This window comes from Gadus morhua, chromosome 17, assembly GCF_902167405.1.
Source record: "Gadus morhua chromosome 17, gadMor3.0, whole genome shotgun sequence".
NCBI lineage: Eukaryota > Metazoa > Chordata > Actinopteri > Gadiformes > Gadidae > Gadus > Gadus morhua.
Window position 1 is genome coordinate 19,061,053 of NC_044064.1, and position 25,127 is coordinate 19,086,179.

Consider the following 25,127-nt stretch of genomic DNA (forward strand, 5'->3'; position numbering starts at 1 on the left):
GTATGAGACAGCCTGTAGGAGACAGGAGACAGCATGTAGGAGAGAGTATGTAGGAGACAGCCTGAAGGAGACAGCCTGAAGGAAACAGCATGTAGGAAACAGGAGACAGCATGTAGGAGACAGCCTGTAGGAGGCAGGAGACAGCCTGTATGAGACAGCCTGTAAGGGGACAGCCTGTATGAGACAGGAGACAGCCTGTAGAAGACAGCCTGTAGGAGACAGGGGACAGCCTGTAGAAGACAGCCTGTATGAGACAGGAGACAGCCTGTAGAAGACAGCCTGTACGAGACAAGGGACAGCCGGTAGGAGACACCCTGTAGGAGGCAGGAGACAGCCTGTAAGGGGACAGCCTGTATGAGACAGGAGACAGCCTGTAGAAGACAGCCTGTATGAGACAGGGGATAGCCGGTAGGAGACAGGAGACAGCATGTAGGAGGCTCTCTGCGATCCGGTGTTCTGCCAATCTATCTCTCAAATCATGCTCCCTAGTATTTCTGAGCATGCGCATGCTTACAGTAGGTGGAAGTGAAGTCTCAAATAAAGACATTATAATACAGTATCCAAATACGGTCCCTCTCTACAGTTTACTGTACATGGAGTGAGTCGTCGTGTAAAATAACGTGATTCTGTTGTGGGAGCATCGTCTGATAGATGCAATGGATCTACAGATCAAATAAGCTACCAAACACATAATGTAGCATCTTCTGATAGGGTAAATGCTACCTTATGTGTTTGGTAGCGTATGGGTAGGGTACAGACAGTATTGGCACCTCGGCATGAGCGTGCGCAGATTTGATAGGGAGCAGAGATTGGCTGATCACCCGCTCCGACTACAACCTACGTCACCACTGTTTACAGCTGCCAAAGGTCCAAAAGTCACGTGACTGCCCGGAAACCACCGGGTGACGTGTGGAAACATCCACTGCTCTGTTAATGACTGGTCGGAGTCTGGCTACTTTGTTTTTCAGGATCTGAAGAGTGTGTGGGGTTCTCAAGACGAATGTGCCTCTGTATTCAAACCTTAGAAGGAGGCGGCTGTGGAGGACAGCGAAAAGGGCGATGGCCTCAACGAACCCTAAGCAAGTGATCTGATATGGAGTATCTCCTCCCTGTGCTGTTTCTGATGATACAATGTAGCCATACGGGTGGTAAGTTGAACATGATTAAAACCGCAGTACACTTGAATTGCACAGATCGATCCTAAAGTAGGGGAGCGGGGTGCGTGGTGGTGATGATAATCACAGATCGATCGCTATATTTGTTCGGGTTAATGAAGGTCCCAATGACATGTCCATGTGCCTGTTGTCATTGGTCCTAATAACATGTCCATGTGCCTGTTGTCATTGGTCCTAATAACATGTCCATGTGCCTGTTGTCATTGGTCCTAATAACATGTCCATGTGCCTGTTGTCATTGGTCCTAATAACATGTCAATGTGCCTGTTGTCATTGGTCCTAATAACATGTCCATGTGCCTGTTGTCATCAGCGCTGGACACTCTCCCGGCTCCAATCAATGTCTCCATGGACTCTAGAAACTTCCGGCATGAGCTGACATGGGCCCCCGGGCCGGGGACCCCCCCGGAGACATACTACAAAGTGTACTCCAGGTAAACTACAGGGCCCACTTCCTAAAATACTACAAAGTGTTTATCAGGTTCAGTACAGGGCCTACTTCCTAAAATACTACAGAGTGTACACCAGGTACTGTATAATCAGAATCAGTTACTTTTATTACATCTTATTGTACAAGTACAATAAGAGTAAAAATGTTACTTAGGCTTGGTCCCTCAACAGTCTCATAGCAGCAAAAATACAAGATAAAGTAAATAAGGTAAGCAAAAATATAAATAAGTAAATATAAAATATGATAAATTAAGTAATAGTCAGAGAAACTAAGCCAGTGCTAATAAGTAATAATTAGTAATGAGGCGTAGTGAAGTGTAAAGTGTAAGTGTAAAGTGTTCAAATATTCCCACTTCCTATTTCTACTTCTTCACTTCACCCGTGGTCAGAGCTTGGCAGTCTCTCTTCGGAGAAAAGATAAAGTGGGGTACTTTATTTGTACCCTACTCTGTTAACACAATTGACTTTGGTGTTTTGTTTTGTACTTTAATTTAATTCGCATATTCATTCAATTTCTTTGTTAAAATGTTTTGTTTCATGTTTGAATAGGAACTGGTTTGAATGTCACATAAGTAATAGTAGCCTACCTCGCATGGGAAATTCCATGTGTGTATTTTATTACAACTATTTTGTTGATCTTTCACTTCATGGTTTAAACGTGTCTGTCTCTGAAGGCTATGTTCTTGCGGCCGGATGGTGGCACGTTTGACTGCAGGATACATTCTGTGAATTAAAGAAAAAAAATATGGTGTGCATGTTTCTTCAAGAAAAAATCGACCATACCATTTCTTATAAACCAGGCTCAAAGTGTGAGGAGATTACTGTGAGCATATTCATTTTGTGAAAATATTCTAATTGTAGGGGTTATTTTAAATACTTTACTTTGACCATTCATACTTTAATCAAACCGTAGATACGTCATTCATACATCATACATGCGTCAATAAGGAGTCTCTTTATCCTATAGATGCAGATGAATAAGGGATTGGGTATCTTGTTCAAAGATGCTTATAGGTTTGCTATGGACTGCTCCAGATCACTCCCCTTTAATTGAATCTTTGACAATTTACAACTTATCGTTTTTCATTCATATTGTGTTATGCATCTGATTGCCTCAAGACCTTATAACCTTAAGTTATATTGCCAATGGATCCAAACACTGATATCAAAGGATGCATCTTGTTGTTTTTCAACGTGAGACAGGATTTCCCGTGGACGTCCAAAGCCAAAGGTTTTCAACAAGACCAGCGGTGTTCTGAAGCTGAAGAATGATCACAAATACAAGATCTCCGTCATGGCTGTCTACAACCACTCCAACCACTCCCTGGAATCGGTGGAGTCCAAGGCCTTAGAGTTCAGCGCTTTCCAAGACAGTACGTCAAGCCGTGTTGGATGATGTTTCAGGGTCTGTGTATTGGCAAATGTTAAAGTATGTTGTGTTCCTATGTGCCATTGCTATTTGGCCAGTAAGCCGACGCTTTTATACAAAGTCAAATAATCGTTTTTTAGGTACATATACATATCGTAATCAAGTTCATCTTTCCAGCTCGTATAGATCCTCCATGGCTCAGCCTGGTGGGAGGGGATCACCGCCTGGAGCTCAACATCTCCCTTCCCAAGGCCCACAAGTCCGCCAAAATAGAAGACATCCTCAACTTCTACAATGCCAAAGTTACGGTCACCTGGCAGAAAGCTGGAGACGACAGGGTACTAATTCCACCTTCTAACCCATATAATCCTCTCATCCCGTCACGCTGGATTTCCTTTGCTCTATCTGGTCGTTTATCTTTATTTCCTTACTTTTCTTTTGCTTATGGATGAGAAGAGAGGCTTGTGGAAGCCGCTGGCCTCTTTTCCTTCATCTCGCCTGCACAGTGGTTTTTAGGAAAGCCCTTTTCTTTCTTTGTACTTCTGCTGTGCAAACGAAAAAACAAAACCGACTAGTCGTTAAGTGTATAACTTGCAAATGTGTTTCCTTGTACTGTGTTTGAATTGGTTGCATGCAGAAACCAAATGTAGTCGTTCATTGCTTTGTTTTGAAGACCTTTTCCATGGACATGACCAATTCCAGCATGGTCCTGGAAAACCTGGAGGCCGGCATGAATTACTGCGTGAGAGTCCACCTTAGGATCCGCATCAATCCACATACCTGGCCCTCCAGGTGTGTGTATGCATCAACCAGCGACCCGGAACCCAGCATGGGTAAGTTGCAGACGGTCCTTAAGGGACGGTTCTGAGTGATCATCATAAGAGTATCTTCTACTGTGTACTGTGTCATGATAGAGCGTGTGTACTGTAGGCCCTAGGGTTCTAGGGATCGCCGTCCCGCTCCTCGTCCTGGTGGTGGTGGGCACGGTGGCGCTCCTTGTTGGGCTGCACTATACTGGCTACCTGTGTGGAATCAAGGCCCATGTGCCCGCCGTACTGCTGGTAAGAAATGCTATTAACACTGTCCAACCCCTGCTCCTTAATGACCGGTCTCTGTAGTCACTGTCCAACCCCTGCTCCTTAATGACCGGTCTCTGTAGTCACTTTCTAACCCCTGCTCCTTAATGACCGGTCTCTGTAGTCACTGTCCAACCCCTGCTCCTTAATGACCGGTCTCTGTAGTCACTGTCCAACCCCTGCTCCTTAATGACCGGTCTCTGTAGTCACTGTCTAACCCCTGCTCCTTAATGACCGGTCTCTGTAGTCACTGTCTAACCCCTGCTCCTTAATGACCGGTCTCTGTAGTCACTGTCTAACCCCTGCTCCTTAATGACCGGTCTCTGTAGTCACTGTCTAACCCCTGCTCCTTAATGACCGGTCTCTGTAGTCACTGTCTAACCCCTGCTCCTTAATGACCGGTCTCTGTAGTCACTGTCCAACCCCTGCTCCTTAATGACCGGTCTCTGTAGTCACTGTCTAACCCCTGCTCCTTAATGACCGGTCTCTGTAGTCACTGTCTAACCCCTGCTCCTTAATGACCGGTCTCTGTAGTCACTGTCCAACCCCTGCTCCTTAATGACCGGTCTCTGTAGTCACTGTCTAACCCCCTGCTCCTTAATGACCAGTCTCTGTAGTCACTGTCTAACCCCTGCTCCTTAATGACCGGTCTCTGTAGTCACTGTCTAACCCCTGCTCCTTAATGACCTGTCACTGTAGTGACTGTCTAGCCCCTACCTGCTCCTCAATGACCTGTCTCTGTAGTCACTGTCTAGCCCCTACCTGCTCCTTAATGACCTGTCCCTGTATACCATTAGGGTTATTATCATTGGTCCTTGTGCCTCAGTCTCCCCTCTGTCTGGATGTTCAGATGGTGCTCAGCCATGTCTACCTGGTCACGCCAGAGAGGACCATCCCTGACCCGGTGTACTTCAGCCCCAAGGCGGCCAAACACGACGGGACTGGGCTGCAGGACGACGATGACGACGAAGAAGAGGACGAAGAAGATGCCGACAAAGGGGAACACATGTACTTTAACAGAGCTGCAGATCTCTCCTCCGATTCCGACTCCTCGGATGCACCTGGGGATCCCCCTGGGAGCTCTTGCGGCAGGGCCTGCCCGACAGTGGGCAGCGGGTTGATGGCGGTGGAGTGGCCTTTGCCGGGGTCCCATCGTCAGCCAGATATCAGGGGCCACAGTGTTCAGGGGCCCGTTACGCTTGACAAGGACCTGCATGGGATTCAGGGTGGGGCCATGAGCCAGGGGGAGTGGAGTAAGGAGGCGCCGTCTGTGGATGAGAGGTGGAAAGAGGAGGAGGAGGAGGAGGAAGAGGAGGAGGAGGGTGGTGATGTAAATCTGTTCTCACTGACTCTTCTCAAGGAGGACAACTCTGGGAACATCAATCTGTGCTCAGCGATCTTTGGTGGGTTCAAAGAGGCTACTGACCATGAGACTGAGTTGGATGACGCTCCACGTGTCGCTCTACGGCCTCGACTTGAGCCAGAGCCACACGGAACGCCAGGCAGACTCTCAGCACAGAGTCGTACGCCTTCAGACACTGAAGAAGTGCTGCTGTCCATCCTGGGCTCAGAGCAGCCACACAGAGGAGAGACAAAGCGAAGCAGAGCGGGCACATCCTGTAGTGACCGCATCTCTTATGGTAGCGAGATGGAAGAGGAGGAGGAGCCAGAAGAGGAATACTCCTCTGGATATATGGGGCGTTAATTTGGTGATTGTTAAGTGTGTGTGTGTGTGTGTGTGTGTGTGTGTGCGCGAGCGTGTGTGTGTGCGAGCGGGTATGCCTTGTGTTAAATGCTGACCAATGATTTGAATAAATGATGTCAATCATGGATAAAGTCTGAAAACAAAAAGAGGATGTCACTTGTCACATGTATATTACTTCATAGACAGGGGAACTTGGTTGTTGGCTTGATGGCCGGAATTGTGGATGAATCAGATTACTTAAATCAATTGTAAGTGTGCCTATAGTATAGGCGAAAAGGCAACAAAAATACCTTTCTAGTGCGTCCAACTGGAAGCAGCATGAACTATAATGTGGCTTCTCTTATAAGATGGGAGTTGTCATATTCAGTATGTTTACAAGTGTTAGAACATGTTTTGGTTAAGGTTTTATAAAATCATAAAAACAAATGATTTGTTATTATTGGTAATAATTGTTATTCGTAATAGCACTTTCGTGCTTTCTCTCTGCCTGACCCCATCTCACCCACCCAAGGCCCGCCCACTCCTGAGCACCCAATCAAAACACTGAACACTATCCAGCAACACCACCTAGAACCGTTTGAATATCAAAAACATAGATTAAACAAAAAATAATAAAATGTAATTATATTTATCTTTGCTTGTCACTGGCATTCAAGAAAATATAGAGAAACATTGTATGTGCATGCAAATAAAGAAAAGAATGTGCTATGTCACGTGACTTCCTGTAATTTCCGCTCCACTGCTATCATGTAGCTCACTTTTGAAGAAGTTCTCCACCAAGTGTCACAATACAGAGTCAAAACGATCAGCATAGAAAGAAAGCAAACATTCCTTAAGAGACGGATCATCTTCAGCACGAAAGAAACGGTGCTTATCATATTTTAGCCTGTTGTTAGCATATAGGCAGTGACCCAAATAGTGATAATCTGCCACATGCTCCTCAGATGTTGAAATTGGCCAATATGCTTTCCTTTTGAATCGATACAGGTGTGGATCACAGATGTCAAAATCAAAGCTAGGTAAGAGCAGCTTCATTATTTATATAATATACTCCATATATCTAGTTAAAAGACGCTGCTCAGCGATCGTGTACAATTTGATCGATATGATCTCACAGCACTTTGATGATAAAGAGAGAAAGATTTGATGAGAGAGAGAGGGAGAGAACACATTTTGACTAAAAGTACTGTACGTATCGTTAGCAAGGTTTTGCGCAAAGTAAGGTTAACTACAAAGTCCCTGTGACTGACAGGGTCGGCATGTGTCGGCACGGGGAGTCTGATCCCTTCGCTAACGCTGTGGGACTGACATGGCAGTGGGTCCAGGCTTCATCCTCTTGATGCTCGCCTGGCTCTCTCAGGTGTTCTCAGGTTAGTCCTCATACCCTCCACTTCCACTTAGTCTCCACTGCAAGTTATCAAGAACTCCTCTCTATCCTTTACCCTTAGGTAGCCCTATACATTTGGAGCTTCTGTGTGTGGAATTAAGGGCTATACGTTATGGAGCGACAGGACATTTAGGAATGTTGCTTGTCGTTTTTTTTGGATGACATGGGAACATCAAATGCATAAACCTTTTTCCTACAATGCCAACTGAAAAGGTGTGTGTGTGTGTCCAGAAATTGTCCCTCTTCCTAAGCCGGTCAACGTGAATGTCACCTCCAGTCATTTTATTCACCGGTTAACATGGCAACCCGGTCCTGGGACGCCGAGGGGCGTGGCCTACAACGTCTCGGTGAGCCGCGAACGGTGAGTGCGTGTCATGACTCATGACGCATTTATGTGTCAATTATTCTAGTATTAAATTGGCTGATAGCTTCAGAAGAAAGTGTGTGTGTGTGTGTGTGTGTGTGTGTGTGTGTGTGTGTGTGTGTGTGTGTGTGTGTGTGTGTGTGTGTGTGTGTGTGTGTGTGTGTGTGTGTGTGTGTGTGTGTGTGTGTGTGTGTGCTTCCTTATATTGTATTCAAAGTGTTAATGGCATGTATGCATGTTTGTTGTGAGAGAGAATTATGTATTGATATTTTTGCTGAACTAAGCCAACTTCGGTTCTGTGGCTTAAGCCCGAAGTCAACCTGAGCCCAAGAGGGCGATCAAAGATTTTTTTTTGATTGTAATGTTTCGTAGGGAGCACCCGCAAGGAGAGTAGGTAGGGGCTCTATTGTTTTGAGCCTCACAGAGAGGTAGAGCTCTATTGTTTTGAGCCCCACAGAGAGGTAGAGCTCTATTGTTTTGAGCCCCACAGAGAGTTAGAGCTCTATTGTTTTGAGGGGAGCCCCACAGAGAGGTAGAGCTCTATTGTTTTGAGCCCCACAGAGAGGTAGAGCTCTATTGTTTTGAGGGGAGCCCCACAGAGAGGTAGAGCTCTATTGTTTTGAGCCCCACAGAGAGGTAGAGCTCTATTGTTTTGAGCCCCACAGAGAGGTAGAGCTCTATTGTTTTGAGCCCCACAGAGAGTTAGAGCTCTATTGTTTTGAGGGGAGCCCCACAGAGAGGTAGAGCTCTATTGTTTTGAGCCCCACAGAGAGGTAGAGCTCTATTGTTTTGAGCCTCACAGAGAGGTAGAGCTCTATTGTTTTGAGCCCCACAGAGAGGTAGAGCTCTATTGTTTTGAGCCTCACAGAGAGGTAGAGCTCTATTGTTTTGAGCCCCACAGAGAGGTAGAGCTCTATTGTTTTGAGCCCCACAGAGAGTTAGAGCTCTATTGTTTTGAGGGGAGCCCCACAGAGAGGTAGAGCTCTATTGTTTTGAGCCCCACAGAGAGGTAGAGCTCTATTGTTTTGAGCCCCACAGAGAGGTAGAGCTCTATTGTTTTGAGCCCCACAGAGAGGTAGAGCTCTATTGTTTTGAGCCCCACAGAGAGGTAGAGCTCTATTGTTTTGAGGGGAGCCCCACAGAGAGGTAGAGCTCTATTGTTGTTGTACTTGCTTCGTTGAGGACTAAAGTCCATGAAAGCCATATTCTAGCGTCTGTCCCTACGGCAGTGTGCTTAGGGCTTCAGGTTTTTATTTAGCTTGAGTCATAGAGCACACATGGTACACACACGTGTCTATACAGGTTACCGTTTCTGTGGTGCCAGCCCATCCTAATCCTATTTTGAATTCTTCTCGTCATCTAAACTAAAGAAGTATTTTTTTTTTAAATGGTATCACGTTAGACAGCAAAACTAATATTTCCATCTCCGTATATCACACTGGTAGAACCCAATGTAAACTGTTACTGTAATTTTACTGTATTGCTGACTTCCAGGCTGTTATGGAGTTTGTAGGTCAGCATGCTAATTAGTGAGATGAGCTTTAACATAGTTATAGTTGGTGAATAGTTATATTTGACAGTGGTTGTAACGGTTGGATTTGTAGACAATTTGTAACTGTGAAAGGGCTCCATTCCATATTATGTACTACCATGTGTGAATGTGATTAGCCATTACAAGCAATTTCAAAACCTTCCCTGCCCTGTGACTTGGCAACATGACAAACTGGAATGTCATAGATGTTTGATGGAGAGATAAGACAACCAGTTTGTACAGTCCATCGGGTAGGCTGGTAGACTGTTCTAGCCACCATACATCTGGGTGAATATTAGAAAACGGCTTGTAATGGCTACTCCCATTCACTTCTGGTGGTAATATAGGGGCCTTTAAAAAGTCATCGAAGATATAACCCTACACCTCCCCTCCCCCCCCCCCTTTCAGAGGGAGGGATTCATGCCTCCCAGTCAGATACCAGATAAACCCAGTTTAGGAATGAAGGTGTCACAGAGTCTAGGGCAGCGGTTCGCACTCTTCCTTGCGCTCCTGAACTCTTCCTTGCGCTCCTGAACATTAAAAGTTACATGTTAGTTTGGGAAACAAGTGTTTTCAAGTATTAATGTCAAGTCTTGGAGATTAAAGGCGCACATCAGAATCTAGCTTCTACTTGCCCTAACCCCCCCCCCCCCCCAAAAAAAAAAACCTTCTATCACATAAAAAGTGCCACATTTTAAACAAATGTTATTAAACGTTAAGCTACAAGGCAATAATGCTCCAGAAAAAATGAATGTGACAGGGAGCAACTAAAGCAAGTCGTCCCATGTAAACACAACTGTCTGTACGGCTGGTTCAGTGGGGGCCCTGGGCTTGGATCTCTGCAACTAGACGGCCCCATCTCGGGGTAATGGCGACAATGGTCAACCCTGCTTCACAAAGACAGGATGTTGCAAATAAAGCAGGGTTTTCGGGGCCGTTTTCAGGGCCTTTGTGGTGATCTCAGGATATTACACTGTGATCTTAATCCAGAATGTCGCCATAGTTGTTTACTCCAACACACCATGAAGGCGGCCATCATTCTGGTTCTCCAGCAGTAGTTCTACTTCCATCACTGGCATGCTCTTTCACCTGCCGTGTTCAGAGGGCTCCAGATCTAGTCCTTCCCAGTTCATGGGTATTAGACGCAGACAAGATGATTTGACGGGAGAGCACCCGGTAACGCTTTAGGTTATTTATTTATTTGCAAATTGGGTACAATGTCCTGCGAAACGGTGCCGGGTCGCGACCCCTATGTTGGGGGCTGCTGGTCTAGAGAACAAGGGCAGTCCCTCTAAACTGAGCACACATTGGTCTTGTTGCATTACACAGGCTCTGTGAATGAGATGCTTTTCGTCCATCTTTACAGGGACCTCCCCTGGGTGCCCGTAGCAGGCTGTGTCCTTGTGAAACACCCGCTGGTTTGCGACCTGACCAGAGCTTTCACTAACCCCACACATGTGTACTACAGCATGGTTGTTGCAATACTAGAGTCCCAGGCCTCCCCCGGGGCCTACTCTACCGGCTTTAAGCCCATCAAAGACGGTAAGTGGTGGCCTCGATTGGAAGGATTCTGAGTAAAAGAACAAGTAGAATTAATAACAAAAAAACTGTGCTTTGTTAGAAACCTCTTGTGCCATAGATGCAGTATAACCACCCTTCTGACGGCCAATGTTATTTGAGGGTTTTCTGAATTGTTTAAAGATCACAAATTGAGACTGAAATGCATAGTGGGCAAGTAGTGGGAGGGTAGATTTATTATCATTATCCTGCCAACGCTGTTTGGGATGCCTTCATCGCTTCCTCCGTAATGCTCATCAGTCGCATTAACGAGTTGCCCCTCCAGCCAATTGCTTTTCATTATTTTCCCGCTACAAAACCAATCCTGTGGCGACGATGATGTCAGGAGTTATCTCTGTAGCCATGAGCCAACCTCCCGTTGCCCTCAGGTGAGCTGGCCTCCCCGCTGCTGACGCTGGCCGCCTGTGACCACTCCCTGTGCGTGGACCTTCACCCCCCCCTGGAGCGCGTGAGGGCCCTCTACCAGGGCCTCCAGTACCAGCTCCGCGTCACCACCCGCAGCCCCGGCAGCCATCCGGCCGAGGTGAGGGGGAGCACTGGGCCAACAGAAGGGGGGCTGGCCAAGCGCTTTCAGACTGCCACAGATTCTGTCAAATACGTCAAGGTCTCCGGACTTAGCCTGTCTCTTCGTGTGTGTGTGGGTGTGGGTGTGTGCGTGTGTAGTCCCTGGAGCGCACCCGGTCCCTGAAGCGCCATGTTTTGAAGGACCAGGCCCCTGGACGAGAGTACTGCGTCTCGGTCCGCATCCGGGACCCCCAGACCCACAGGGAGTTCCCCTTCAGCCCGCCCACGTGCGCCTCCACCCCCACGGCGGGGGTCCGCTCTGCAGGTGGGCCCAGGGCTGTGGATGTGGCGCCCGTATGAGTACTGCCTTATGTATTAAATATCTCGTTATCCACAACCTCAAGGGGCTACAGCGGTGGCTCTAATCATTCACAATGTACACGCCGTACGTTCAAATGATGATCTACCAATAGTGAAGGAACAGTATGTACATACCAAAAGATACATTATACAGTACACTAGACAGAGAAACAGACATGACGCATGGGATGTGGTTTGTCTGTGGGCTGAACGTGAATTAAAGATGTCACTTTCAGCTGCACGGTTTCCCAGGCGACCGCCACAGGAAGTGTCCCTGTCTCAGTGTCTGTATAGCGAAGTTACAGACTGCTGTTCTGCAGTGGGGGGATAATAAAAAAGTCATGAATAAATAAATTAAAACGTTTCTGAGGAAGAATAGGAAGCTTGACAGTTTATTGCAGTAATACAATGCATACAATACAGTATTTATAAAATACTATTTGATTGATATACTTCTGATCAACCAATATTGCAGGAACCATATGTACATACCGGAATATACATTATACAGCAGTAAATGCACGCAGTATATACATATACCAGTATATGTATGTACACTGTACATCAGTTTACACACGCAGTAAGTGCATCAGAATATATGTTATACATTATTATATTCATGTTACTGTTTACATGCAGTGTATACTCGCGCACCTATCTCCATGTATCTATCTTCATGTATCTATCTCATATCTCTCTATATCTTCATGTACCTATCAATCTCGTGTATCTATCTCTTATTCTCTTCATCCATCTTTCTATCTCATGTATCTATCTCATGTGTCTATCTCATGTGTCTATCTCATGTACCTATCTCATGTGTCTATCTCATGTGTCTCTCATGTGTCTATCTCATGTGTCTATCTCATGTATCTATCTCATCCGTCCATCTCATGTGTCTATCTCATGTGTCTATCTCATGTGTCTATCTCATGTGTCTATCTCATGTGTCTATCTCATGTGTCTATCTCATGTGTCTATCTCATGTGTCTATCTCATGTGTCTATCTCATGTGTCTATCTTGTCCGTCTATCTCATCCGTCTATCTCATGTGTCTATCTCATCCGTCTATCTCATGTGTCTATCTCATGTGTCTATCTCATCCGTCTATCTCATGTGTCTATCTCATGTGTATCTCATCCATCTATCGCATGTGTCTATCTCATTTGTCTATCTCATGTGTCTATCTCATGTGTTTATCTCATCCCTCTATCTCATGTGTCTATCTCATGTGTCTATCTCATGTGTTTATCTCATGTGTTTATCTCATCCCTCTATCTCATGTGTCTATCTCATGTGTCTATCTCATCCATCTATCTCATGTGTCTATCTCATGTGTCTATCTCATCCATCTATCTCATGTGTCTCCAGTTGTCGTGCATCCAACAGTGTGAACGTGTCCCTGTTTGTGTCCTCAGATGTCCTTCTGGTGGTCTCCGTCCTTGCTCTGGTCCTGCTGGGGGTCGTCTTGTATCTGTTGGTGCAGACCGGTGTGGTCTGTTTGAAGAACCCCCTCCCCTCCGTCCTGGTACGTTCTGGCACCGTGGTAACCACGCTGTTGTCATAGTAACATCGTCATCAGCAGCAGGTGTGGTTTCTACAATCACCTTAGCGCTTTGGCCGACTGTTGTGAGCGTTTTAGCAGGTGGGGCATGGCTATATGTTGCATTTAAAATCACCTGCTGTATTTTAAAACAGTTCAGATTTCACGGTGCCAGCGTAACGGCCTACAGACGGTGGGATTGTGAACAGGCCCACATGGTTGCTCTTCAGATTCACCTCCATTGTGTAAGCGTACTTCTACACGGGTTCCTGTTTCCATCCCAAATTAGTCCAGTACAGCCTTCAGCGTGTAGACATCGACAGCACACAGGTCGTCTGCTCTTTAAAACATGGCTGGTGTGCATCGGAGTAAAGTCGTTGTTTAAGACATTCTCCAGGAGGTTTAAGATTAAATATTTCATTTATATTTGACCGATATTGCAAGCTTTTATAAATTTTTTGCAAAATGTTTGAGGCATGTGCTGCGGAAGGGTAGATTGAGGCATGTGCTGCGGTTTGTCTGTGGGCTGTACGTGAATCAAGGTGCCACTCTGCTGAACCGTTTCCTGACGACACCCACAGGGAGCCGCCCTGTCTCAGTGTCTGTCCTGGTACCAGACAGCTGTACTGCAGTGGGTCAGGTGGTTCATCGTATTGTTCCCCACAAAAACGAAGCAATCTCTGAATCGCTTTACCGTTCTTGAAGCCTGACATCTTGTATGTCAGGCTTTCAAGAAATACATTAAATTACATTAATTTAGGACTTTCAATAACCTTCGGTGTTCAGATGCAAGCAACAGCAAACAACGTCACAAAAGTTATTCAGAATCAGAATCACTTTTATTACATCTTATTGTACAGTACACAAGAGTAAATTTCTTAGGCTTGGTTCCTCAACATTCACATAGCAGCAACAGTACAAGATAAAATAAATAAATACAGATAAGAAACCGTATGAAAAGAAACAAAGTAAAGAATATAAAATAAAAAATATAAAATAAGTATGAAAATAAATAAGTAAGTAGCAGCATCAATAATGATAAAAAGTAATGATGTGCAATAAAGTGTGAATTATAGGGTGTTCAAGTGGTAGTGATAGCAGCCACATGTAGGGTTATTGTGCAATAGATAAATGCTGTGCAAATACAATAGATGGTTAAATAGCAGTCTGTTGTTGTGGAGTGCGTGTGGATGGTTGGGGGGTAGTGTGTTTCTCCAGGAGTCTGACTGCTTAATTGTTAAGAGGCTCAGGATTGACAGGTTATTGCACAAATAAATCGATTGGTAAAAGTCATATTTGATTATTTTAAATCCTTAAATTTCTATATTTTTATTATTCGATTATTTTACTAATGACTGAGCCGTGTCGTCGTGGCTCAATCCGATTCCAGCAGGCCGAGGCGTGTCGCAACCCGCAGAGCCACTCGCAGCAGGCCGGGGCCGGAACAGCTATTACCAGAACTGGTATCGCTTCTCAATTCACTTCCTACCGCCCTCCACTGTCGCTAACACCAGCCACCGCGTGGGTTCAGCGACTACTGTACACTGCTCTGAGGTCTGTGTGCAGGCGTGAGGCCACGGTGGGGGGGTCAGACAGCTGCACTGGCATCCCTGCACTGATAAGCCCCCTACCCAACGAACACCCATGCTTTTATAATAAGATACAAATAAAAATGTTGGTTGAAAAACAACCCCTTGACATGATAACCTTCAAGTCAAGGGGTTCAGTTATTTGCAGGTATATTAAGAATACACGTACATATATGATATTCACGTGTGTATTATTCAAATAAACATTGTTAGCCATCAAGTAATTTGTTCACAAACCAGTTTATTTGAATAATCTCCATTTGTGTTCATGTATATTGTTTTCACGGGCACTCCGGCGCCCCTGCGGGTGTAAGTAGCGTGATCAGCTTCGCTTCCACTTCCTGTGAGTGCAGCTGTGTGTGGCGACGGAGAGATGAGTCACTTCCCAGCCTCATGTTTCCTCTGTGTTCAATGATTCGAACTATTTCACAGTGGTGAGGAGAATATATGACTCACAGTCATATTGTTTCTTTTGTTTATGTCGTTTCTAACAATAATGACTTGAAAAGGGATAGTCTCTATTGATATTTTAATTTAATCTCTCTGTCTCTGTCGCTTCCCTCTCTGTGTCTGTGTCTGTCTCTCTGTGTGTGTCTCTCTTTGTATCTGTCTGCCCCTTTCTGTGTGTCTGTCTGTGTCTTATATGTGTGTCTGTGTCTCTCTGTGAGTGTGTGTGTGTGTGTATCTTTCTATCTCTGTGTGTGCCTGTGTGTCTCTCTCTCTCTCTCTGTGTCTCTGTGTGTGTCTGTGTCTGTGTCTGTTTGTGTCTCTGTCTCTTTCTCTCTCTCTGTCTCTGTGTTTGTCTCTGTCTCTGTCTGTGTCTGTGTCTGTCCGTCTGTCTGTCACTCACAGATATTCATCAATCCCCTGGTAGAGGAGAGGCTTGCAATGCCGCAGAAAGAACGCGTCTGCGCCCACATCCACCTGGGGGCCGCGGCGCCCTCTGCTGGGGGGAAGTGTGCAGCGCGGGTGGACCACAGCGTCCAAGAGGAGGGGGTCTCCACCGCTGGGAGCGCTAGGTCCCTGGGAGGCTACGGGCCGCATGTGGACTCTTCCTGTTCCTCCTTCTCATCGTGCTCCTCATCGTCCTCCCTCTCCACACGCCCCCTCCTGGCTCCCTCTCTTCACACGGTCGCTCCTTCAGCCGCCATCGGCACACCGTGGCGTCCCTCTGAACTGCAGTCCGAGCTCCGTGCCATTGCTCTGAAAACGTTGGGCTCGGTTGCTGTGACGACGTGGGACCAGCATGCTTTGCACCTTGCTTGTAGCGCAGACCCACCGGCACCGTCGCCGGAGGCGGAGCCTGGGGTGGGCTCGGGGGAGGGCTGCAGTGACGTGAACCTCCTCTCGCTGACCTTGGGGGGTCCCCACGAAGACGCGGCCACGCTGCCACCGACGGCCGAAGAGGAAGAGGTTTCCATGGAAACACTCATCTCTGTGGAGGATGAGGACGTGGATGTGGAGGAGCAGGACGGGTATTTGAGACGTTAGGCCGAGCTGACAAACTCTAAACTTTTTTTTTTATTTGTTTTATTTCATTATGCCACAAATGCACCTTTTCTTTGTCTTTAGTGTGATGACCTCCTACCGGTGAGCACGTAGATTAATCTGCTGGTTTGGTTAAAGCTATAGGACTAGATTTACATTCCAGGGAATAATTCCTTCTCTCATTTTAACTGAATCGAAAGTCTTCAGGTAACAACTTGGTGTTCCAAGTTCCTTCGGCCAAGGTTCAAAAACTTATCTTTCCAAAGTATGAGTGATTAAGCTCTGAACCCTATGCTCTGAAACTCACTAAGATTGCGATGACCTTGTTATTTTTGGGCCATTTTGTAGCCACCTATAAAAGGTTTATCCTTATGGCGCATGTCCACCGGCGGTTGCACTTCGGCCCAGCTCAGTAGTGAAGGCGCGGTATAGATATAGGTTATCCTTGTGGACAGTGAAAACTGACTGGGCCAGTGCTGGTAGATCAACTCTTGCTGTGGCTGAATCGTCCTCTCCGGACACCGATGCACCACGGGTCCCTCTCCGTAGCGGACGGGGGAACCCTGCGTCCCTCTGCCTCTCACACTCCGTCTTCTTGAACTGTTCACCAAGTGGCCTTCAAAGACTGGCCAACCCATTTTGAGTTGGTCAACTGTTATACTTTTGCCATTAACTTCCAATTTATTTTGTACTTAGAAATGTTTATGCCATAGCATTGTTGACTACCTAATTCTGACCGGTCAATAAGGTTTGAAGGGTGTGCTTTATTTGTTAATAACGGGACACGTCTGCCTGTCAAATCAATTCATTACATATCGGTCTGATTGGACTAGTGACCAGATGTTTCCTTGATGACGCAATACCAACAACCACAAAGCATTCTTAACTTCAGCTGCTATAGCCCAAATAGTATTATTGATGAAAGTTCCGTTAAGCTAGTTAAGTATTATTTTACAATAACGGGACGTCCCTTGGGGTCGACTCTTGACAGTCAGCAGAGTGCTGCCTGCGCTGGAACACAGTATTCGACCACAGTGGGTCCTCACACAGGGATCCTTTGGATGAAGCTGGTTTAAGAAGTGTTAATAATTATAGGATGGAAGTTTGATTTTGAATTACATTTATTGTGTTTGCTTACATTCAAAATCGTTGCATCGGAATCAGAATTGTAATCCATCCATCATAAAACTGAAATGTGTTGTTACAATAATAATTCTGTCCTGTATTTTCAAAGTATTTACACACAAAAACACAGTTTCCATACTCACTCAAATACACATATATTTTGTACCAATTACTTATTATTCACACACATTCAAAGTACTTGTTGAAAACATTCAGTCAATGCCATAATCTTTTCATGTATTTCTACTTTTATACCAGTCTAATTAATCATATCTTTCACCTTTTTCTAACCATGTCAAATTAAAGTACAATGATAACTTACTAGTGTTCAAAAGGTTTCTTTCACATGAGCCAACAAGGGATCTCACTGTTAGTTTTTTTTTTTCGAAGTGAATCCAGCCTGCACATAGAAACAGCCTGTTACACAAGAAATCCACCAACTCATTTGAAGAAGAATACTGTCCAGGCTCGCTACGCATGTCTCCTCTGAGCGTATATCTAAGCTGTGTTTGGAGCTCAGCTTGGCAGTTCACCGACTTGTTTGTTGAAAACACCTAGGGGTGGGACTACAGACAAAATGAAACTTAGCCCTGCTCCTGAAATCCAAGGCATGACTCCCTACCGCTCGCTGCTCAGTCCCCATACCATCAGCCTCCCTGCCTCTGCTCGGTCCCCATACCATCAGCCTCCCTGCCTCTGCTCGGTCCCCCTACCTTCAGCCTCCCTGCCTGCGTCCGGACTGAATACCATGGCTCCGTGGACGGCTGCGCTGCTGCTGCTGCTCCACTGCGGTAATATGGGAGGGTTATGAGTTCATGAGGCGCAACATCGGAGTCCCTCAGTCGTTGCTATTGGCTTGAATGGTGAAGATGGACTTCACCTGCGGAAGAAGGGGGGGGGGGGATTCAATGAATACTTTATTTGTTTAAGAATAATTATGAATTTATCATTGCTATCTGAGTAACTTGTAAGATTTACAGTACAGATGTGTCAACTGGATTTCTAGATTTCTCTCCGTCTTTCTGTGTGTGTGTGTGTGTGTGTGTGTGTCTGTCTGTGTCTGTCTGTGTCTCTCTGTCTCTTTTTCTCTCTAGGAGTGGGCATCTCTCTCCCTGCCCCCACCAACGTGTCAATCACCTCGGTCAACTTGGAACACACTCTGCACTTCCTGCCCGGGTCTGAGACCCCAGGTCACACACACTTCAGGATTCAGGTGATGAAAGTCCGGTAGGCCTACTATACTATTATACTGTACACACTAATACTTACACATAATTATAATACACACTGCTTCATAACAGACCTGAATACTGACGCATAATAAAACATACACACAAAGAACATCTGGATATGTATCTGTGATGGACTGGTTTAGGAACATCTGGAATGTAGGTGTGATGGACTGGTTGAGGAACATCTGGATATGCATCTGTGATGGACTGGTTTAGGAACATCTGGAATTTAGGTGTGATGGACTGGTTGAGGAACATCTGGATATGTAGCTGTGATGGACTGGTTTAGGAACATCTTGAATGTAGGTGGGATGGACTGGTTTAGGAACATCTGGATATGTAGGTGTGATGGACTGGTTTAGGAACATCTGGATATGTAGGTGGGATGGACTGGTTTAGGAACATCTGGATATGTAGCTGTGATGGACTGGTTTAGGAACATCTGGATATGTAGCTGTGATGGACTGGTTTAGGAACCTCTTGAATGTAGCTGTTATGGACTGGTTTAGGAACATCTGGATATGTAGCTGTGAAGGACTGGTTTAAGACCATGTTGATATGTAAATGTGATGGACTGGTTTAGGAACATCTGGATAGGTTTATGACATATGCTAGTTGAAGTACACTTGGTTGTGTTAACACCACTGTGGCATTCAGTAAATCGGATGTAACCTCCCAGGGATTGGATAAACACTGAATCAGCTCCAAAGCCCTCTCCCCTCTCCTCATCTGACCGATCGACCGTTAAGCAGTGGTATGACCCTCCCCTCAGCCGTTCCTCTCGTCTCCCAGGAGGAAGAGCGTGTGGAAGCCAGCAGCTCGTTGCTCCAGCCTGGAGCCCGGCCAGACCTGTGAGCTCAGCGGCCTCATGAAGGACCCCTGGGCCCGCTACCAGGCCCGCGCCCAGGCCTACAGCCCCGCCGGCAGCACTTCGGACTGGGCCACCTCGGGCCTCTTCCAGCCCATGACCCACTGTGAGAGCACACACACACCATCACACACACCATCACACACACACACACACACACACACACACACACACACACACACACACACACACACACACACACACACACACACACACACACACACACCATCACACACACACACACACACACACACACACACACACACACACACACACACCATCACACACACCATCACACACACCATCACACACACACACACACACACACACACACACACACACACACACACACACACACACACACACACACACACACACACACACCATCACACACACCATCACACACACACACACACCATCACACACACACACACACACCATCACACACACACACACACACCATCACACACACACACACCATCACACACACACACACACACACACACACACATCACACACCATCACAAACATTAGACTATTAACAATATTTATTTAAATATCTAAGTTCCTTAGTGCTTAAATGGAAGTATTTTGATGTACTTCCTGACCTCCCCCTCTCTCTGCCCCCCCTCCCCCCCAGCGGCTGTGGGGCCCCCTGACGTGTCGGTGGCCGGCTGTGGGAACTGCCTGGTGCTGCAGGTCCGACCTCTGACCAGCAGGTGGCAGCAGCTGGAGCGCTACAGACACATGTTGCTGTCTGTACGCAGGACCCGGGACGGAGTACAGGTGGGGGCTCAAGGGCCCCTCTGGCCCCCAGAGAACAAGGGTTTTAATCCTTCCTCTTTTTCAGTAGAATATTTTCATTGTTGTACGGGTTTCTACTGCAGATGGTGTCGTATTAACATAATTCTTAGCTAGCTCAGCACTCCTCATTGTAACTGAATTATTGCTCGTTGACTAGTTGGTGGGGGGTTTGAAGGCCAGTGGCTGAACCCCAGCAGAGGGGCTGGGATTCAGATCATACTCTGTAATCCTTTACTAGACTGAGTTCATTAGTTTGGCCTATGAGATCTAAATATACTTTTAAATTTTTCCTGACAAATGAAATTTGATCGGTGAGGTAGATCCACCCTTCTGTGGTTTGTTTTGGTTATTTTACATTTTTAGATCCTGTCGTCTATTAGCATGTTGACATCACCAGACCAACTCGCAGATGCGTAATCGTCTCAAACCTCTCTGTTCATTTGATTTCAAAGGGGCGTTATCAACGGGTGCAAACCGCCTCTGGAAGCAGTGGTTAGGCCCTCAGCCAATCAGAGCCACGGAACCTGTGACACATCAGCGGCACCATCTTAGTTGTTTATGAAGATTCCTCAACAGCGCTCCTGTGTAGGGCGGCTCTGTAGGAAACCCGCCCCGTATCAGAACGACAGTTGGGATGGATTGGCCTGACCAGGGCGAGCTCTGCAGGGAATCAGTCTGTAAATCGTACTGGAAATCGGTCTTGAAGTTAATCAGGAAGTCAGTCTGGAAGTCAGTCTGGTAACGGTCTTGAAATCAGGAAAACACCTGAAAGGAGAACCCAGAAATAGCTTTAAGGTTTTGTCCATCAGCGTTATTATAATAAGGGCTGTGAACGATGAGGTATAAACATGTTGTGTGTGTGCGTCTGCCCGCTCTTAAGTTCCACATGTCTGTCGACTACGAAGAGAAGACTGTGATTGGCTACCTGGAGCCCGGGGTGGAGTACTGTGTGATGGTGTCCATGGTGGCGTTCATCAAACAGAAATCGGCCCCTGTTAAATACTGTGCCTTCACCAGCCCTCCCAGGAACAACCGCTCAGGTACCACGACAGAGGATTGGGTTCACGCTCTGTTTCTCTCAGTCCAGCCCGTTGAAACACTCTTCCCTAAGATGAAAGGACCAATCAGCGCTAGGGGGAGGGACTATAAGTCTGTGATGAAAGGACCAATCAGCGCTAGGGGGCGGACCAATCAGCGCTAGGGGGAGATCAGGGGGATCAGTCTGTGATGATATACATTCTACTTGCTGTAGTTTGGTCAGGCTTTGTGAGACTAGTGATGATATGACAATCAGCGCTAGGGGGAGGGACTATCAGTGAAGTGGCGAACCCTTTGTTCGCCCTATATATTCCTGAGGCAGAGGTAGTCCGACACACATTTCTTGGGAAGCACGCACAGAGATTGTTTAACTTGGTGTTGATTTATTTATTAAGCAATAACTCCGGTTGACTTTCCAGGAAATAACTGAACATAAATACTCCAGACAATGTAACTGTTTGCGGCCAAAACAGGGTTCTTCGTATTGGACAAAAAGGGCTTTTCAATGTAAAATAATCTGTCAAAAATGCGTCCAATAATGCGAAATAATGCGAAATAATGCGATAATGCGGTCAGAAAACTGTTGGCTCTCTGCCTTCCAAACCCGAACTACAGTAATTAGCCTGCCCTATATGAGGGCCCCCAATAGGCTCCAGGTAGAGCGTGACACACCTACTTCCCCAGGTGACACAACGGACTAATCACCACGTCATCACAAAGTGCATAAATATACATATGAATGAAAGTTTGATTAATATTTCATACACTTTATAATTCATAATTCATACTTTTAGCCTTAGACTCAAAATATATTCACTTAAAAATATTCAACACAAAAGACCTCTAAATGGCTCCAACAATCAGTCTGTGATGAACAGGGAATAGTGCAGTCTGCCAATGGAACAAAAAAAAAGGCAATTTGATAACAAATAGACTGAACAGCGATCATAAAAGATAAATAAATCTGTACGGTAGGCTTTCCAAAGGAGAATATGTTTGGATTCGGAGAGGGTGAGGAGAGTGAGAACGTCCCCAAGTGGTTAATTCTGATGGTCAGCCCGCGCCCATATTTGGAAATCTATTTCTGCCCATTGAAGGCCAGACTGATAATCATTAATAATCAAATCTATAATATAATAATATATAATACCCGGACAGTCTCACAATGAATCCCCTTTATTGAGTCCTAGTGCCACCACCCCCATCCTCCAGTCCTCCTCCTGGACCTCCTCTCTGCTCTCTCCTCTTCCTCTCTCCTCCTCTCTCCTCCTCCTCCTCCTCCTCCTCCTCCTCCTCCTCCTCCTCCTCCTCCTCCTCCTCCTCCTCCTTCTCTCTCCTCCCTGCTCCTCCTCTCACCTCTCCTCCTCCTTTCTCCTCCTCCTTCTCCTCACCCTCACCCTCCTCCTCCTCCTCCTCCTCCTCCTCCTCCTCCTCCTCCTCCTCCTCTCTCCTCACCCTCTCCTCCTCTCCCCCCAGTCCTCCTGGTCCTGCTGGGGGCCTCCGGCCTGCTGGCCGCGGCCCTCGTTGGGTTCCTGGTCCTCCGCCGCCGCCTCCAGGCTGGGCCGCACGCCCCCGGCACCCGGGACCCCGAGGGGGTGAGGCTGGGACCATGGAAACCGCTCCTTGTTGTTGTTGTTGTTGTGGTTGAGGATGTGTGAGTCGGGGTTCCCCCAGTGAGGGGGGGTTCTCCATGTAGGGGGGGGTTCCCCATGGGAGGGGGGGGGGGGTCCCCGTGTAGGGGGGGTTCCCTGTGTAAGGGGGGGTTCCCCGTGTAGGGGGGGTTCATAGACACTGTGCGCTGCAGGATGCTCTTGACTCATGTCTACCAGTTGTGTGCACCTCTCTCTCTCTCTCTCTCTCTCTCTCTGCTCTGCTCTGCTCTGCTCTGCTCTGCTCCGCTCCTGTTGACTCACTTTCTAATCCTCTCGTGGGTTTTCACCCCCCCCCCCCTTTGTACAGTTTCATTCTCTATTTTCCAAACATGATAATCTTTCTCCTCCATCTATCTTTTCTCTCTCAGCAGCATTATATCCTCACAAGATTATGTATACCCCAAGATTATGTATATCCTGCAAGAAAATATGTATACCCCTCTAACAGGGCTGTCTGTCTATCTGTCTATCTATCTGTCTGTCTGTGTCTCTCTGTCTGTCGTTCTGTCTGTCTGTCTGTCTGTCTGTCTGTCTGTCTCTCTCTCTGCGTCTCTGATAGTCTCTCAGCCCTCTCTGTGATGACGGAGCCCAGTGAAGCCTCCTCTTCATGTCTGGCCCTCACTGAGAGACCAATGGGCAGAAGAAGAAGGATGGGGATAAATCTACCTTTTAATGTCGTTGTTCTGACCTCTGTCCATTTATTTTATTTTCATTTTTCATCTTTGATGTGTTGCTTACAGACAAGTAGCACACGCCTCAATATGCTGCCATATTTTAATGTTAATTAACTCTTTCAACATTTGTATAACTGTATCCATTTACTAATAAGCTGTGAGCCACTATAAATCAGTAAAGTACATCTTCTAGATCCATTACGTTTCTTGCTGTTTGTTTACTGTCATAATAAACTGATAATATTTAAATCAAGGTTTCCATTCAGCTTATCTAAATGCCATGTGTTTATTTCAGATATATAATGACTTGAGTTCCTTTAAGTCATGAGTATGAATGCAGTTAAACATGTTGGAAGATACATCGGCTGGAAGCTTGCCTCGATTTCCAAGAAGCAGTTGATTACTGTACACAGTTTGGCTTTCCACAGGCCCCCATAGGACGACAGTTTAGTGGGCGGACCTCTTCCGGTTGGTCCACACTAGTCTCAGGTCCACTGCCTTTGGGGTGGTCCCAACTAATCTCAAGGCAGCTGCTTTTGGGGTGTTCAACACTGGACTTAGGCCAGCAGCTGCTGTTGGGCGGGTCCATGTATGAACCAGTTAGTCCAGGTCCCCATGGGCAAAGCCGACACAGCAGCAGAAGGACTTCAACAACGTCTTAAAGAACTCCTTTACTCTGGGACAAGAGTTTTATATGGGTGATTTTTATATGCCCCTAACACCAAGTCCACCGGTGTCCGGAGCTCCCGCCCCAACATGAGGGCAGCCGGCGTGCAGTGACTGGACTCCTGCACTGCCGTCCGATAGGACCACAGGACCAGGGGCTGGTGGCGGTCCCAGTCCCGCTGGTGCTGGCTGGAGAGGATGGCGAGCTGGGTGGCCAGGGTGCGGTTAAACCGCTCCACCAACCCGTCACTCTGGGGATGGAGCGGCGTTGTCCTCGTCTTGTGCACCCCCAGCCGCCGGCAGACCTCCCCAAAGACCTGGGACTCAAAGTTCCGCCCCTGGTCGCTCTGGAGCTCGGCAGGGACCCTGAAACGGACAAACATCTCCTCCACCAGCCTCTCCGCGGTGGTGGCGGCGCTCTGATCCGGCACCGCATACGCCTCGGGCCACTTGGTGAAGTAGTCCATGGCCACGAGGACGTAACGGTTGCCGGAGTCGGTGACTGGAAACGGCCCCAGGTACTGCTGGAGCGGGGCGTGGGAGCGCTGGGCAGGCCCTTTCTGCGCCGTACAGGTGTCGCAGCAGTGGACGTGCAGCTCAACGTCCCGTCGACAGCCCGGCCAGTAGAACCGCCCCCGCAGGCTATGCAGGGTCTTGGCGTTCCCTTAGTGCCCCGGTCCCACCGAGCCGTGGACCAGCTGCAGCACCTGGGGACGAAGCACATGGGGCACCAACAGCTGCAGTATGTCGCCCTTACCCCTAAGGTCCTGCCAGCTGCGGTGGACCACCCCGTTGTGGAGCCGGAAGCATCCCCACTGGGAGTGGTAGGCCTTCACCTAAGGCCCTCACTCCCGCCTCCAGCCAGTTCCTCACCAACGCCAGGGTCGTCGGCCTGCTGCTGCTGCTCCAACTGACTCGCCGTCAGCAGGAGCCACCCCTCCGCCTCACCG

At 47.1% G+C, this 25,127-nt stretch overlaps 3 protein-coding genes across 5 annotated transcripts; all 3 read left to right on the forward strand.

Annotated features, from left to right (window-relative positions):
* Positions 1–871: 871 nt before the first annotated feature.
* Positions 872–6,208, forward strand: crfb1 (cytokine receptor family member b1). Its single transcript, XM_030337910.1, has 7 exons — positions 872–1,148; positions 1,488–1,608; positions 2,828–2,997; positions 3,171–3,331; positions 3,667–3,826; positions 3,924–4,054; positions 4,920–6,208. The coding sequence occupies exons 1-7, from the start codon at positions 1,094–1,096 to the stop codon at positions 5,772–5,774; spliced, it is 1,653 nt and encodes a 550-aa protein (XP_030193770.1). The 5' UTR covers positions 872–1,093; the 3' UTR covers positions 5,775–6,208.
* A 295-nt stretch (positions 6,209–6,503) lies between these two features.
* On the forward strand, positions 6,504–17,564 carry crfb2 (cytokine receptor family member b2). Of its 2 annotated transcripts, XM_030337912.1 has the most exons (10): positions 6,505–6,641; positions 6,762–6,793; positions 7,027–7,144; positions 7,393–7,522; positions 10,423–10,598; positions 11,003–11,157; positions 11,298–11,463; positions 12,917–13,026; positions 13,197–13,286; positions 15,483–17,564. In XM_030337912.1, exons 3-10 carry the CDS (start codon positions 7,084–7,086, stop codon positions 16,119–16,121), a joined length of 1,527 nt encoding a protein of 508 aa, XP_030193772.1. In that variant the 5' UTR covers positions 6,505–6,641; positions 6,762–6,793; positions 7,027–7,083; the 3' UTR covers positions 16,122–17,564. The 2 variants fall into 2 exon arrangements, with proteins under 2 accessions (XP_030193773.1, XP_030193772.1); XM_030337913.1 differs by lacking the exon at positions 13,197–13,286 and having other exon boundaries at positions 6,504–6,793.
* Positions 17,565–17,719: 155 nt separating this feature from the next.
* Positions 17,720–23,764, forward strand: LOC115529307 (interferon alpha/beta receptor 2-like). 2 transcript variants are annotated; one of them, XM_030337914.1, is made up of 7 exons: positions 17,720–18,034; positions 18,338–18,470; positions 19,268–19,449; positions 19,984–20,129; positions 21,028–21,187; positions 22,662–22,780; positions 23,397–23,764. In XM_030337914.1, exons 1-7 carry the CDS (start codon positions 17,821–17,823, stop codon positions 23,430–23,432), a joined length of 990 nt encoding a protein of 329 aa, XP_030193774.1. In that variant the 5' UTR covers positions 17,720–17,820; the 3' UTR covers positions 23,433–23,764. The 2 variants fall into 2 exon arrangements, with proteins under 2 accessions (XP_030193774.1, XP_030193775.1); XM_030337915.1 differs by lacking the exon at positions 22,662–22,780.
* The last annotated feature ends 1,363 nt before the right edge of the window (positions 23,765–25,127 follow it).